The sequence below is a fragment of the Hyaena hyaena genome, unplaced genomic scaffold (genome assembly GCF_003009895.1).
Source record: "Hyaena hyaena isolate Hyena2069 unplaced genomic scaffold, ASM300989v1 scaffold_37, whole genome shotgun sequence".
Classification (NCBI taxonomy): Eukaryota; Metazoa; Chordata; class Mammalia; order Carnivora; family Hyaenidae; genus Hyaena; species Hyaena hyaena.
Window position 1 is genome coordinate 2,084,582 of NW_024080669.1, and position 12,157 is coordinate 2,096,738.

The 12,157-nt window shown below is 60.4% G+C and overlaps 1 protein-coding gene across 4 annotated transcripts in view; it reads right to left on the reverse strand.

Moving 5' to 3' along the window:
• The window catches only part of PHLDB1 (pleckstrin homology like domain family B member 1), a 42,958-nt gene that overhangs the window by 13,912 nt on the left and 16,889 nt on the right, over positions 1-12,157 (reverse strand). For all 4 annotated transcript variants that reach the window (XM_039229339.1, XM_039229338.1, XM_039229341.1 and 1 more), the window contains exons 7-12: positions 9,672-9,953; positions 9,118-9,258; positions 8,882-9,019; positions 5,618-5,773; positions 2,529-2,639; positions 2,283-2,372 (exon numbers count right to left, since the gene is read on the reverse strand). In XM_039229339.1, coding sequence (XP_039085270.1) covers positions 2,283-2,372; positions 2,529-2,639; positions 5,618-5,773; positions 8,882-9,019; positions 9,118-9,258; positions 9,672-9,953 — 918 coding nt within the window. The remainder of the gene's footprint in view (positions 1-2,282; positions 2,373-2,528; positions 2,640-5,617; positions 5,774-8,881; positions 9,020-9,117; positions 9,259-9,671; positions 9,954-12,157) is intronic.

The window sequence follows — 12,157 nt, forward strand, 5'->3', positions numbered from 1 at the left end:
TGAGAGGTTAATGGGACTGCAACCCCGGAGCTGACCGTGCCCGCGGGCGAGACAAGGGTGAGTATAGGAAGCGCAGAGCCCGGACCAGAACGGAACTCAAGTCCTCTCCAGGCAGGACGCCCTCACGCCCAAGCAGGAGGCAGCCCCGCCTTGGGCCATGGGGAGCTCACACTCCCGAGGTCCCAGGGCACGGAGGGAACCACTCCCAGCTCCCTGGATGCCAGCTGCCCTTCTCCCTCACCGCTGAACACAGACCCCGCTGGCCCCCAAGCCCCATCCAGGACCGAGGGATGATCTGGGCATCCACGAGGCGGCCCTTGGGCACAGGTGGGCTTGCTCTGTGGCCGGTACCTCACTGCCAGGCAGGGGCGGGGCGAGCACGCCGGGGGAGGTGGCAGAAGCATGGGGGTCCAAGCGGAAGCACAGCTGGAGCACCTCTGCCAGGCTCACGTACTCCTAGGGTGCCCGGTGGGAGGGGGAGGGATGGGCGGAGAAGAGGTCAACAGGGCACAACAGGTACCCGACACCCAAACTCCATGCCTTGGGGCCATCACTCCATTCAACACAAGATCCAGAGCAGGGGCAGGGGGCGGGGGGCAGGAGAGGGACTCGGCTGTCTACTGTGACCGGAGACAACTAGGGGGCGGGGGCCAGAAAAGGGCAGGCAGCACTGGTCTGAAGGCACGTCCTGACCTCTACTTTTGAGGGGACTTTGGCACCCAGGCCCTGCCCCGGGTTTGCTCTGGGCTGGGGACAGAAGAAGCCTAGGGAAGGCCTTCCCAGAGTCCACCGAGGATCAGGACTCAGCTCCCAGACAGTCCTTCTGTCTCCCACATCTTGGGCACCCCAGGGGGGCACACACACACTGGAGTGGAGCACCAGCCACCATTCCCGAGGGTCTCCTCGCATCCCATGTGCCAGGGCAGGAGCCGGAAGGGGGAGGAGTGGAGACAGCACTGAGCTGCTGAGCTAGATGGGCTCTGAGAAAGAGACCTTAGCAGGGGGCAGCCAGGAGCCCAGGTGGAAAAACAGGCCGACCCCCCAAGGGTTAGTGCGTAGGAAGACACTAGCGCATCAGACTGTGGTGTGGGAGGATGGGGACTGTCACACTCCCCGAGCAGATCCTTAGACCCCTGAGCTGATGTAGCTGTTGGGGGCATGGCGGCCCCAAAATTCACAGAGTGTGCAGGATCCTGAGCCTGCCCTATCCAGGGGGTGCCCTGGCCTGGCCAAGCTCCAGAGGACAAATGTCCTCCAGGGGTCAGGGGAAGGGAAGAGGAGCGGGAGGACCCAGTATGTCGCCAGCACTGATGAATGGCATGCAGATCACGTGCAAATTAATATGCAAACAGGTGCTGATTTTGCAGAGGCTGCCCAGGCCCTCCACAGAGCAGCAAGGTGGCACACTCACTCAAACTCTCGCAAACTCTAGCCACAGGATTATTGCCACTCGCTGCCCACCACCCCCCCACCCCCGGCTGGGCCCTTGGCAGGAGCTGGAGGCAAGAGCCGGGCAAGCAGGCAGATGGGCAGTGGGCACAGCAGAGCAGGCAGTTAGCCAGGATTACCTCTTGTGCTTTGGGGCAGAGCTGAGTGGAAGCAGGTGGGGTTAAGGGGACAGAGGAAGCCCCCGCCTGAGAAGACCCGGGGAAAGGGACCAGAGTCGCAGCCCCCAGTCCCATCCCTGAGGACTCGGAGATGAGCAGTTCGGCCTACAGAGAGGGTACATGGTGAGGGGCCGCCCACACCAGGCAGGGAGGGGAGGAGGAGGGGGAGGAGCTCAGGGAGCTGGGCATGTCCTAATTGGACCTCAGGCCCCAAGCATGCGAAGACTCAGCAAAGAACCACTTAAGGGACGTCAATGCCTGCTCTTCAGCCAAGAGCCTAGTTCTAGACTGAAGCCCAAAGAGCTCCAAGACCAGGGCCCCGAGATTCCTGTGCAGACCCTCAAGGTGAGGCTGCCCAGTCCTGGCCCTTCCCAAGCCTCTGGGCTGCCCACCCTCCCCACTCATGCTGCCTGAATCCCGCAGGTGTATTTAATCACCCAAAATGGTAGCATCGGGAAGCTCCCAGGAGCCAGAAAGTTTATCTGAAAAGCAGCAGCTGGTAGCCACAGAGGGTCAGATCCTAGACTTGAGGGTCGCTCGCACTCAAATCTGTCCAGTTCAGGAAAACATCCCCAATATTCAACCTCAGCTACTGGGCAGAAGATGCCATGTGTTGCCCCAGAGCCTCCCATGAAACCCGCTGGGCTGAAGCTAGGGCTGACCCAGCCCCGTTACCTCTTTGAGGGCCGACGTGGTCTTCGGGAAAGGCCTGCCCCCTGTGAGCGAGTGGTACCTCCTCTCCAGCATAGTTAGTTTCTCCTTCTCCTGCAGGCCCCAAGGGGCAGAGTCAGAGCGGGGTGGGGGGTGGCGACACAGGGGGAGACGGAGTGAAGCCCCCCCCACACCGCGGCAGCTGGCAGAACCCCACCCCGCTCATCTTGCACCGACCCTGACCCCCTGGCCCAACGTGACCGCGGCTACCTTCTGCAGCAGCTGCAAGGAGGCGTTCTTGTCCCGCGCCAGGCGCTCGGACTCGTGCACGGCCTGGGCCCGGATCTGGCCAGCCTGACTGTCCAGGACGGCCAGGCGCTCCTGGAGGAGAGGGGGCGAGGCCAGTCAGGCCTGGGAGATGGGGCTGAGCCCGCGGTGAGGCTTCCCCATCTCTCCTGTCCAGAGACCCTTGGCGTGGGTGACACCCTTCTGCTTGGCCTTAACCCACCCCCGGAACACTCGGGCAGCTGCGGGCAGCTCCTCCCTTCATCCCTCCCTCAGCCAGGGACTCCTGTGCCGCCAGGCACACCAGCTAGAACCCAAGTCCCCAGCTGTCCCCTCCCCACCATCAACAAGTCCAGAATCCTGGAGATACTGAAGAGTTCTCCACCTGCCCACCCCCAAGGCCAGGCCCGCTGCCTTCCCTGCCCGGACTTCTTCACCAGCCTTCTGCCTCCGCTCTCCACCTTCTGGTGTGCCCCACACTGCCACAAACATCTTAAAATGGCCCTGGAGGTCTGTTTTTGTTTGCTTATGTGAATTTTCTAGCCCTTCCAAAAAGAATATAGATTACTGGAATAATTTTTTAAAATGCCACAAGTAAAGTTAGATCACTCCTCAAAATCTTTGACTCCTTACTCACAGGACAGAGCACAAACTCCAAAATCGGCATTCGAGGGCTCCCGGGACCGCGCCTACGCTCTTCAGCCCCCATCCTGGCTGACCCTGTGTCCCTGAGCCTGGCCGTGGGGTACGCTAAGCCGCACACCCTCAGGCCTTGCTAACGCTGCCACCTTAGCCCAGGAGAGCTGTCCCTGTCTTTCTGCCACTTATCCTCCAAGACCAGATGGAGCAAACCTTTTCTCCTACGTCTTCCTCAATTACCACTCAATTTCTCTGTTCCCTCCTCTGTGCTCACATCACTCTGATATCACCATTTGCCTCGTATTACTGGTACTTGTGAGCATGTGTCTCCATCACCACCCCGCCCAGGCTGTCAGATCCAGGGGCAGGGGCAGTGTCTTTTCTGTCTCCATATCCCCAGCAGAGCTTAGCACAGTGCCTGGCTCAACAACCATGTACTAAAAGGAAAAGAAAAGATAATAACGTGAGAGAGAAGAATGGGGTTTGGGGAAAATGGGCTAGGTTAATCGCAGGAGGGCTTCCTAAAAGAGGTAGCCTTAAACCACCACCTTTAAGAGCAAGACATGAGCAAGATGGGAGGGGAGAAGGGAGCTGTCCTAAATCTGGGGTCAGCCCGGGCAGTAATTTGCACAGCAAGATCTGCTGTTTACCGAGAACCTGTTAGATCCCAATAACTCTGCTAAATTGTTTGCATTTGTTACTTCATTTAATCCTCTTTTGAGGCAGGTGCCTTTACGCCCATTTTAGTGGTAAGAACACTGACATTCAGGAGCTAGTAAGTGGCAGAGCTGGGACTGGAACTAAATCTGTTGGACTCCAAAGCCAGTGCTCTGAACCGCTCTGAATCACAGTGGAGAGGACAGGGGAACACTGAGCAGGAGGGCAGACAGAGCCTGGGGCGGGTGGGCCACGGCGGTGCCGAGGGACGGAAGCCGAGCAGGGCTCCCGAGAAGGCAAGGGGCGCCTGGCTGGCTGGCTCGGTCAGCGGAGCACGCAACTCTTAATTTCGGTGTTGTAAATTCAACCCCCACATAGTGTGTAGAGATTACTAAAACATAAAAATCTGAAAAAAGAAAGAGGCAACAGCAAGGGGAAGAGTGTGACCCCTGGGGTCCCAGTGGCTGAGCTCATTTCCCAGGAGCCAGGGTGGGTATGGGGAGGAGGAAACAGGTGACCCCTCCAACTTCCTGGAGCTTACACCCACCAAGACCCCAAAGGGATGGGATTGGCTCATCTAGGGCTCCCTGCTGCTTTCTCTCCAGGGGAATGGGGAAGATACTTTGGGAGAGGCAGGCCTGGGGTCTCTTGCTGACTCTGAAGCTCATAAACTGAGAGGTTTAACGAATGTAGCTTCTCTAAGCCCTCATTTCCTGGTCTATAAAATGAGGATGAGAGCACTGGCCTTGTGGGACCATCCTCAGGTTGGCACAAGATAACTCAAGAAAGCCTCCTGGCACACACCCACGCCCCTGGGAAATGCCAGCTCTCTTCCTTCCATCTGTCTCACAGCCGGAAGAGCAGATGCATTTGGAAGACAGAGGAGTTCAGGGAGAGGGGCAAGGGGGACTCGGGGGGAGGTCCAGTAGCTTCCCACATGCCACCAAACTCAGGCTAACTGTCGAGACGCCAGTCACCACTTTTTGACAGCCCTCCCCTGATCTCACGGCCTTCACCTCCTGCCTACTCACTCCACCTGAACCGTACACGCATGCATGTGTGCGCACGGACACACCAGTCTCAGCCACAGCCATGTGAGCTGCCTGGACCTTCCTCCCCATTCTCCTCCCTGACATCTTCCTACAACTTGCTTAACACAAGCCTCCTCCCAGATTTACCACATGCACGCACGCACCTCTGCCCCATCATCCTGTCCTGGTCTGGCTGAGATCAGGAGCGAGGGATCACAGCACCTGCAGCTCCAGGACTGGGGAGGGTATAATACACAATCCCCTGGTTCGTGCCTCAGCTGAGCGAGGGCTGAGGCACAGCTGGAAGCCAGGGGCTGCCCTCTCTAGGACCCCTGGTTGACTCAAATATCCAGATTTCAGGACCATGTATGTTTCCCAGCACAGCCACCAGACAGAGAGCTTGACGAGGGCGGCAGCAGTCTCCTCTTCAGCCTCCTCCTCCTCCACCCTTCATCTCTCTGCGCAGCCAGAGCCCGGTCCACTGTCCCCCGGGGCCCATGCTTACTAACAGCAGCTGCTGCCGGCTCCGTGCTTACTACGATCAGAGCCCATGTGGTCCCCGCATTTACCGTCTCGCTTAATTCTCCTGACAGCCTGTTCCTGTTTTGCAGTTAAGGAACCTGAGGTAAAGGTAAAGTTAACTCTTTTGGCATCACCAGAGGGAAATCCAAGCGCAGCGGGGATCCAATCACTGGCCTCGCCCCCACCTGGCACTGAGGCCCCGCAGGGCACGGGGGCGGGGCACACCTTCCTCTTGGTGATGCTGTGGAGCAGCTCGGCCTTGCTCCGGAGCAGCCCCTGGCCCGCCAGCTCCCGCTCCTCCTCCACGCGGCTCTCCCGCTCCAGCTGCTGGAACTCCAGGTCCTCAAACAGCTTTGTCTCCGTCTCCAGGGCCTCGGCCTCCTTGAACGACAGCGACAAAGGGGGTTGAATGGTGCTCCCAAGATCACCTCTGGCCTGCGGAGCCAGGCCACAGAGGCAGGAGTTCTGAGGGCCGGCCCCAGGGAAATTGGGGAAGGGACCTGCCCCCAACCCAACCCCCTTTCCTCGGTTTGGCTTTTTGCCCTTTTCACGGGCATCACTGCCTGCAGTAGCAGAAAGGTGGAAATAGGTCCCCGCCCCCTCCCGCCCCAGTCCTTCCCTGTCCCTTCCAAGCCACAGCACCGACCCTGGTGTCCGGCAGGAAGTGCAGGGCCCAGGTGGTCCCGTCCCACCGCTCTCCTGTCTTCTGGGTGGGTGGCCCTCGGGGGCCAGGGAAGGGGAGCTGGTGAAACTGACCCTTCTCAGCTGCTCCTGTAACTGTTCCCGCACTGACTCGGGGCAGTTATCGAGCTGCGTCTGGAGCTCGGCGTAGAGAGCCTGGCGGGCCTCCAGGTGCCTCCGTCCCGCGGCCAGCTCCGCCCTCTCCTGGTCGGCGGGAGGGGGGGGGAGGGCGGGCACAGGGGAGAAACAGAACACACACTCCTCAACTCCGGCCCGGGCAGCAGCGGCCATGGGGGGCGGGGCGGGAGAGAGAGCTGGGGAGCCGGAAGCGAGGCCAGGGGGGGTGCTGAGGACTAACAGAGGAGCGGAGCGGGAGAGGAGGAAGAGGAGGAAGGGAAAACAAACACGGAAGAGGAGAAGAGTGGGAAAAGCAAGGAGCCGAGGTGGAGGCGGAGGACAGGACACTCGCAGGTGCAGAGCACAGGACGCTGTAACACGGGCACAGGTGTGGGTCTCGGGCAGAAATTTTGGTCTCTTGGGAGCCCCCTGAATGAGAAACGTTTGGGTGAGTCCTAAGTCCTCTGTTTTCGCTCCAAACAAGTGAAGGCCAAAGCTGGTTCCGTATCACAAACACGGAGTCTCTAGCTCCTATTTCTCCGGGGCTCCTCCGCTGCCTAGAGACCAAAATTTAACCCTGGAGGGAGGGGGGAAGGGGTATAGACAGTCAGGGTTAAATCCAGGGGTCGGGTACGAATTGGAAAGCTGAGGATGTTAAAGCTACAGCAGTGCCGCGGAGGGGACCCCGGCCCGACTCCCTGGGCCTCCCTCCCTCCTGCCCGGGGCGGAGGTGGGTGCTAGCACTCCAGGCTGAACTCCAGCAGAACGAGGGTTGCAATTAGTCCGACCGTTGCCATGGCAGTGGGAGCCCCAGGAGTGGGTACAGAGAGGAGGTGGAGAGCTCTGTCTGGGGCGACATGACACCTCTGAGGGCGGGAAGGGGGACGAGGGAGGAGCTGGTGAGTCACCCCTCCGAAAGGACAGGCAGAGGAGAAACTATGATTACTGATTCCAAAACCAGAGCGGGGCCATGGGCTGGGGAGGAAAGCTGAGTGAACCTTCCCCACGGCCACTGCCTCCCCACCCCCACCGCACCACCCCCTCACATAACTGGGCCCGGAGAAAAGGCAAAGTCTGGGCCTCGAGGTGATGCCAGATTAACGAGAAATGAGGTGAGGCAGGTTCCTTCTGAAAAGCTGACCTTACGTGAAGTCCCTGTGCTGAATCCTGCCCCGTCCCTCCAGCCCATCAGGGAGAGGAGGACACAATCAGGCCAGTTCTGCGGTCCAAGCACTTTGCCCTCTTAGGACTCAGGCTCTAGAATACCCTATGTTCTGGATGGCTCAGGGCACGGAGACGGGGAGAGGCCTACTCATTCCCACCCTCCAGGTGGGGTATCTGGATTTTGGGAGCCCCAGAGGAAAGCCAGGAAGGGTAGCCACCGTGTGGGCAGAGAAAACCGGTCTACACCCTCCTGGGCCATGCCGACACGGCTAGCCCTGCTGACCCCTCTGCTCCGGAAGGAAGAGAGGGGAGGAGGTAGACGGCTGGAAGACAGCCCGCTTCTCCCAGCTGCACAGGAAAACCGCCAACAATCTATGGAGGCTGCACCTGGGCTTTTCCAAATGGGGGGCACTCCTCAGGCTGAGAAGCTCCTCAGCGACGCATTTCCCCCCCACTTTTACTCTTCCTGCCAATGTACCACTGAGTAAAGTTGAGCTGTGCCCCCTGCCCATTCCTTTCTGATCAAAACCCTGGAGTCCTACACCAAGAAAGGAAGGAGGCAGAATTAGAGGGGAGAGGTCAAGGGCACAGCGGTGCCCTTGCAGTTAGTACACAAGCCGGCATGGCTCAGCCCTGCCTGGGAGAGTGGGGGGTGCTGGCAGTTAGGGGCATGCGAGAGCCCAGGACAGTGATTAGGGGGGGCGCGTTAGTGCAGGCCTGGTTGGTAAGCGTGGAGTTAATCTGGCACAGAATTTGGGAGTGTGGTTTTGGGGGCCAGAGCTAAAGCTCCAAAAAAAAAGGGGGGGTGGTTTGTTGAAGAATCTTTAAGAGTTTCAAAACTGGGCACAGGAGACACTCTCAAAAAATTCAGATAGAAAATTAACTCTTGGAAAAATACTGTCAAGTCCAGAAATAGATGGCCCCTCTCCACACTTCAGAGCTTTTGGCACGTTGTTGGGCATCTTGGGCCTGGCTGGCACGGCCCCTGTGGGACGGAGCGACCCCTGCAGGCTGGCACGGAATCTGAAAGGGTCGGGGGGCAGGAGCTGGGACCACCTGGGACGGGAGGCTGCAGATCCTGAAAGGCTCAGGGGAAGCAGAGACCTGAAGGCCGTCCCCCGAAGATCACATCCTGAGCACCCAAGGCATGCTGGGAGGGGCACGATCTCTAGACAGAGGGCCCCAAACCAGAGCCACTGCCCAGCACCAGTCCCTCAGGCTGTGCTCACTGCCCAAGCAGCAGCTTCGGCACTTCTAGAAGGGCCACGAAGGGCCAGGAATGGCAGGCACCCAGAGACAGCACAGAGACCCAGACAGAGGAGATCCCAGGGCCCAGCCCCGCCCCTGATCGTGCCCTTCAAGCTGACACCTTCCACAGAGGACATGGCCCCCCTCCCCTGACGGCCACAGAGACCACCAGGTCCACAGGAAGGTGGGTGAGATGAGAAGTAAAGGGCCCAGAGAAGACGTTTCTCCTTCCCCGGGGCCACTGGTAGCCAGCACGGGGCCGGGCCGGCTGTGGGTTACCTTGTCCCTCTCCTTCTGGAGGCCAGTTTCCAAGGTCACCAACTTTTCCTGCAGCTGGTCCACGGCCTTCTGCTCCTTCTGCAGCAAGGCCCGCTCTGCCTCCCTCTCCCCCTGCAGCAGTGCTCGCTCCATTTCAGCCTGGGGGCAGCACCGAGGTCCGTGTCAAGGCCCGTCGAGGCAGACAGGCGCAGCCCCTGCAGGGACCCTGGCTCTGCCCGGGGAAGAGCGGGGCTCACCTCTCGGGCGGACTCCTGCAGCTGCTGCTCCAGCTCCTTCACGCGGACCTTGAGCTGCTCCACGCGGCCCAGCACCTGAGCCCGCTCCTCTTCCAGGGCCAGCACCTCCCCCTGGAGCTTGGTGCCGGGAGCATCTTCATGCTGCAGGGGACGGAAGCCATCAGCTGGGGAAGCCTGGAGCCTTCCGTGCTCAGACTAAGAGGACGGAGCCCCATTCCTCCGGGAGCTTGGAAGGGGCAGCTAGACAGTGAGGAGGCAAACTCCCCTCCCTGCAAGGGGAGCCATGCTGCTCAGCAGAAGGGAATGAAGGTTTCCCACTGAGAGCCAGGCCGGAGGCCCCGAGGAAAGGCAGGTCATCAAGCATACTGATAGCCTGGGAAGCACATCGCCACCTCCCTCTCTCCCTTGCCTCCTCACCTCTACGCCTCTCATCCCTATGTCTTCCCGAACCGAAGCCTTCAATTACATTCCCCTCACTGAACCATCCCTCCCCCACACCTGCCTCTTCTGCCCCCGCCCCTCTCACCGGGTGCCCCCCGCCCCCGCCCCCCCACCTCCTGCTGGGTGCTCTCAGTGCTGCTGCACTCCTCCTTGAGATTCTCCTCATCTGAGCGGTCCACACACTCCCACAGGCGCTGGGTGGCACCTCCGGGCTCCTCAGTGCCCCGCCCAGAGGCTCCGGTGGCCCCCGAAAGGCCTCGCGCCGGCCTCCGGCCCGCCAGCGCCAACGCGGCGGTGGCTTCCCCGATGCTGGGCAGCTCCCCGGCCTCGGGCGCCCCGTCGGCCCGGCTGTACTCAGCACACAGGTTCAGGATGGTCTCCAGGCGCTGGCGTTCCTGGGGAGGGCGGACAGCGCAGGGCATGAGCGGGAGGGCCGCTGGGTCCTGCTGGAGGCACCGTGCGCGGTCAGGAGCGAGAACCAGGACACGGGTGCTGGGGGCTCAGAACCAAGTCAGGAGAGCCCCAAACCCAGAGCGAGGAGAGGCACAGGGCAGGAGGGTGCCCCAGAAGTGGGCAGGAGGAGGCCTTGTGCCACCTGCCTGCATGGCGTGCCCCTCCCAGCTTCCTGTTTCCTTTCCCTTTTCACTCTGCCCCGAAGGGACTTCCTTGTGGACACACGGCGACACAGACTGCCAAGCAGGCTGAAGGCCACAGTGACACACAGAGGAACACTCAGGTGCTCAGGCCGATTCGCATCCACGTAGATCTACAGACATGAGGGGACACCCCCCCCCCCACCAGTATGGACACACAAGGACCACGTGCCCTGCACTTGCGCTGGCAGGCAGGCGCACACACAGACGCCAGCCCTGGCACGCACGGATGCACACTGGCACGCGCTCACACAGATAAACACAGTCTAGCATACAGACAGGTGGGCACGGCCGGCCGGAATACAGACCCACGGGCCGACAGGGATCCGACACGGGTTCCCACGAAGTTGGCTCGGCGTGTATACTCCGGGCCAGACAGCTGTGTGACACGGGCCTCCCCATCGCTCCCCCAGCTCCAAGTCACTCTCGGGCTGCCCGCCGCTCCTTTCCGAGAGGAGCTGCTGCACTTGAATGCCCAGGCCCAGCTGTGAGTGCCCCAAGGTCCTGCCCCTTAACCCACCCACCCCCAAACACCGTCAGCCGGATAGCTCTCAGGGGTCCATGAGGTCAAGGAGGAATGGTACAATCACGCCCCTCAATCTGTGTCCCTGGCTCTCATTCATAACACCCCAGCCTTGAAGCCCCACCCCCACCCCAGGCTCCCATGGCTCTGCTGTCCAGGACTCAGCCAGGACCCCCCTGGACACATACCCAGCTTGCCTCCAGCTGCTTGCCCAGTTCCATGTCAAAAGAAAAAAAAAACAAACAAGGAAGAGAGGAGCCTCAGCACCCAGGGGGCTGGGCCAGGGCCCCCGCCCCTGCCCCAGGACCCAGATAAGCAGCCTGCTGGAGGTGGGAGGGGCAGGGCGGGCAGCCTCCAAGATTTAAAGTGGCAGGTGGGGCAGGTCAGGGCTGGTGGTGAGGTGTGCCCTTGCGCCTGGGGGTGGGGAGGCTGACTGGAGGTGCTGAGGGAGGCTGGGCCCATCACTCTGCCTTTGCCAGACTCCGTGCTCCCTCTCCAGGATAAGACCCCAACGTGGTCCAAGCACACTCAAGGCCAAGGCGAAGATGGTGAAAGGAAGATGTAGCAACGGAGAAGGCTGGCAGTCCTGCCTCCTCTCCCCCAGACCCGGCACAAACACAGGGGCCCACACCTCACCTTGCCCAAAGCTGTCCCACCCTCTTCTGAAAAGCTCTCCAGACAAACCCCCTCATGTCTGGTTCTCCCCTCAAACCAATCCCAGGGGCTCTGGGACCCCCCAGCAACCCCACTCTGCTCACAAGGGACAGAGGGCAGAATCCATTCTCCTGTACGTGTGCTCGATCGTCCACATTAGCCAGAGCCCCCCGGGCTCCCTGTGCTATCTGGGAAATCCTGGCCCCCACCCAGCTCAGATGCCATCCCCAGGACAGCTGCCCAGAGCCACACCCGGCCCCCAAATGCACACAGACGCACGCACTCTGATGCACAGTATCACCATCACACTGTTCAGCCCAAAAGAAAGCCCGGGGCCACCTGTCCTGTTCTCTTTCTCCTCCCTGTCACCCGCATTCCCAGATGATCCTGCCTGGGCCAAGGTGGCCAGCTCCCACCCATTAGTAAAAGACCAAAAAGAAGGGCGCCTGGGTGGCTCAGTCGGTTGAGCATCCAACTTCGGCTCAGGTCACGATCTCAAGGTTCGGGAGTTCAAGCCGCGCATCAGGCTCGCTGCTGTCAGCATGGATCCCACTTTGGATCCCCTGTCCCCCTCTCTCACTGTCCCTCCCCTGCTCACACTCTCTCTCTCTCTCAAAAATAAATAAAACATTTTAAAAAAAGGAACTTTTCTAAAGAACAAGGTGCTTTTCGGGGCGCCTGGGTGGCTTAGTCGGTTAAGCGTCCGACTTTCGCTTAGGTCATGATCTCGCGGTTCGTGGGTTCGAGCCCCGCGTCGGGCTCTGTGCTG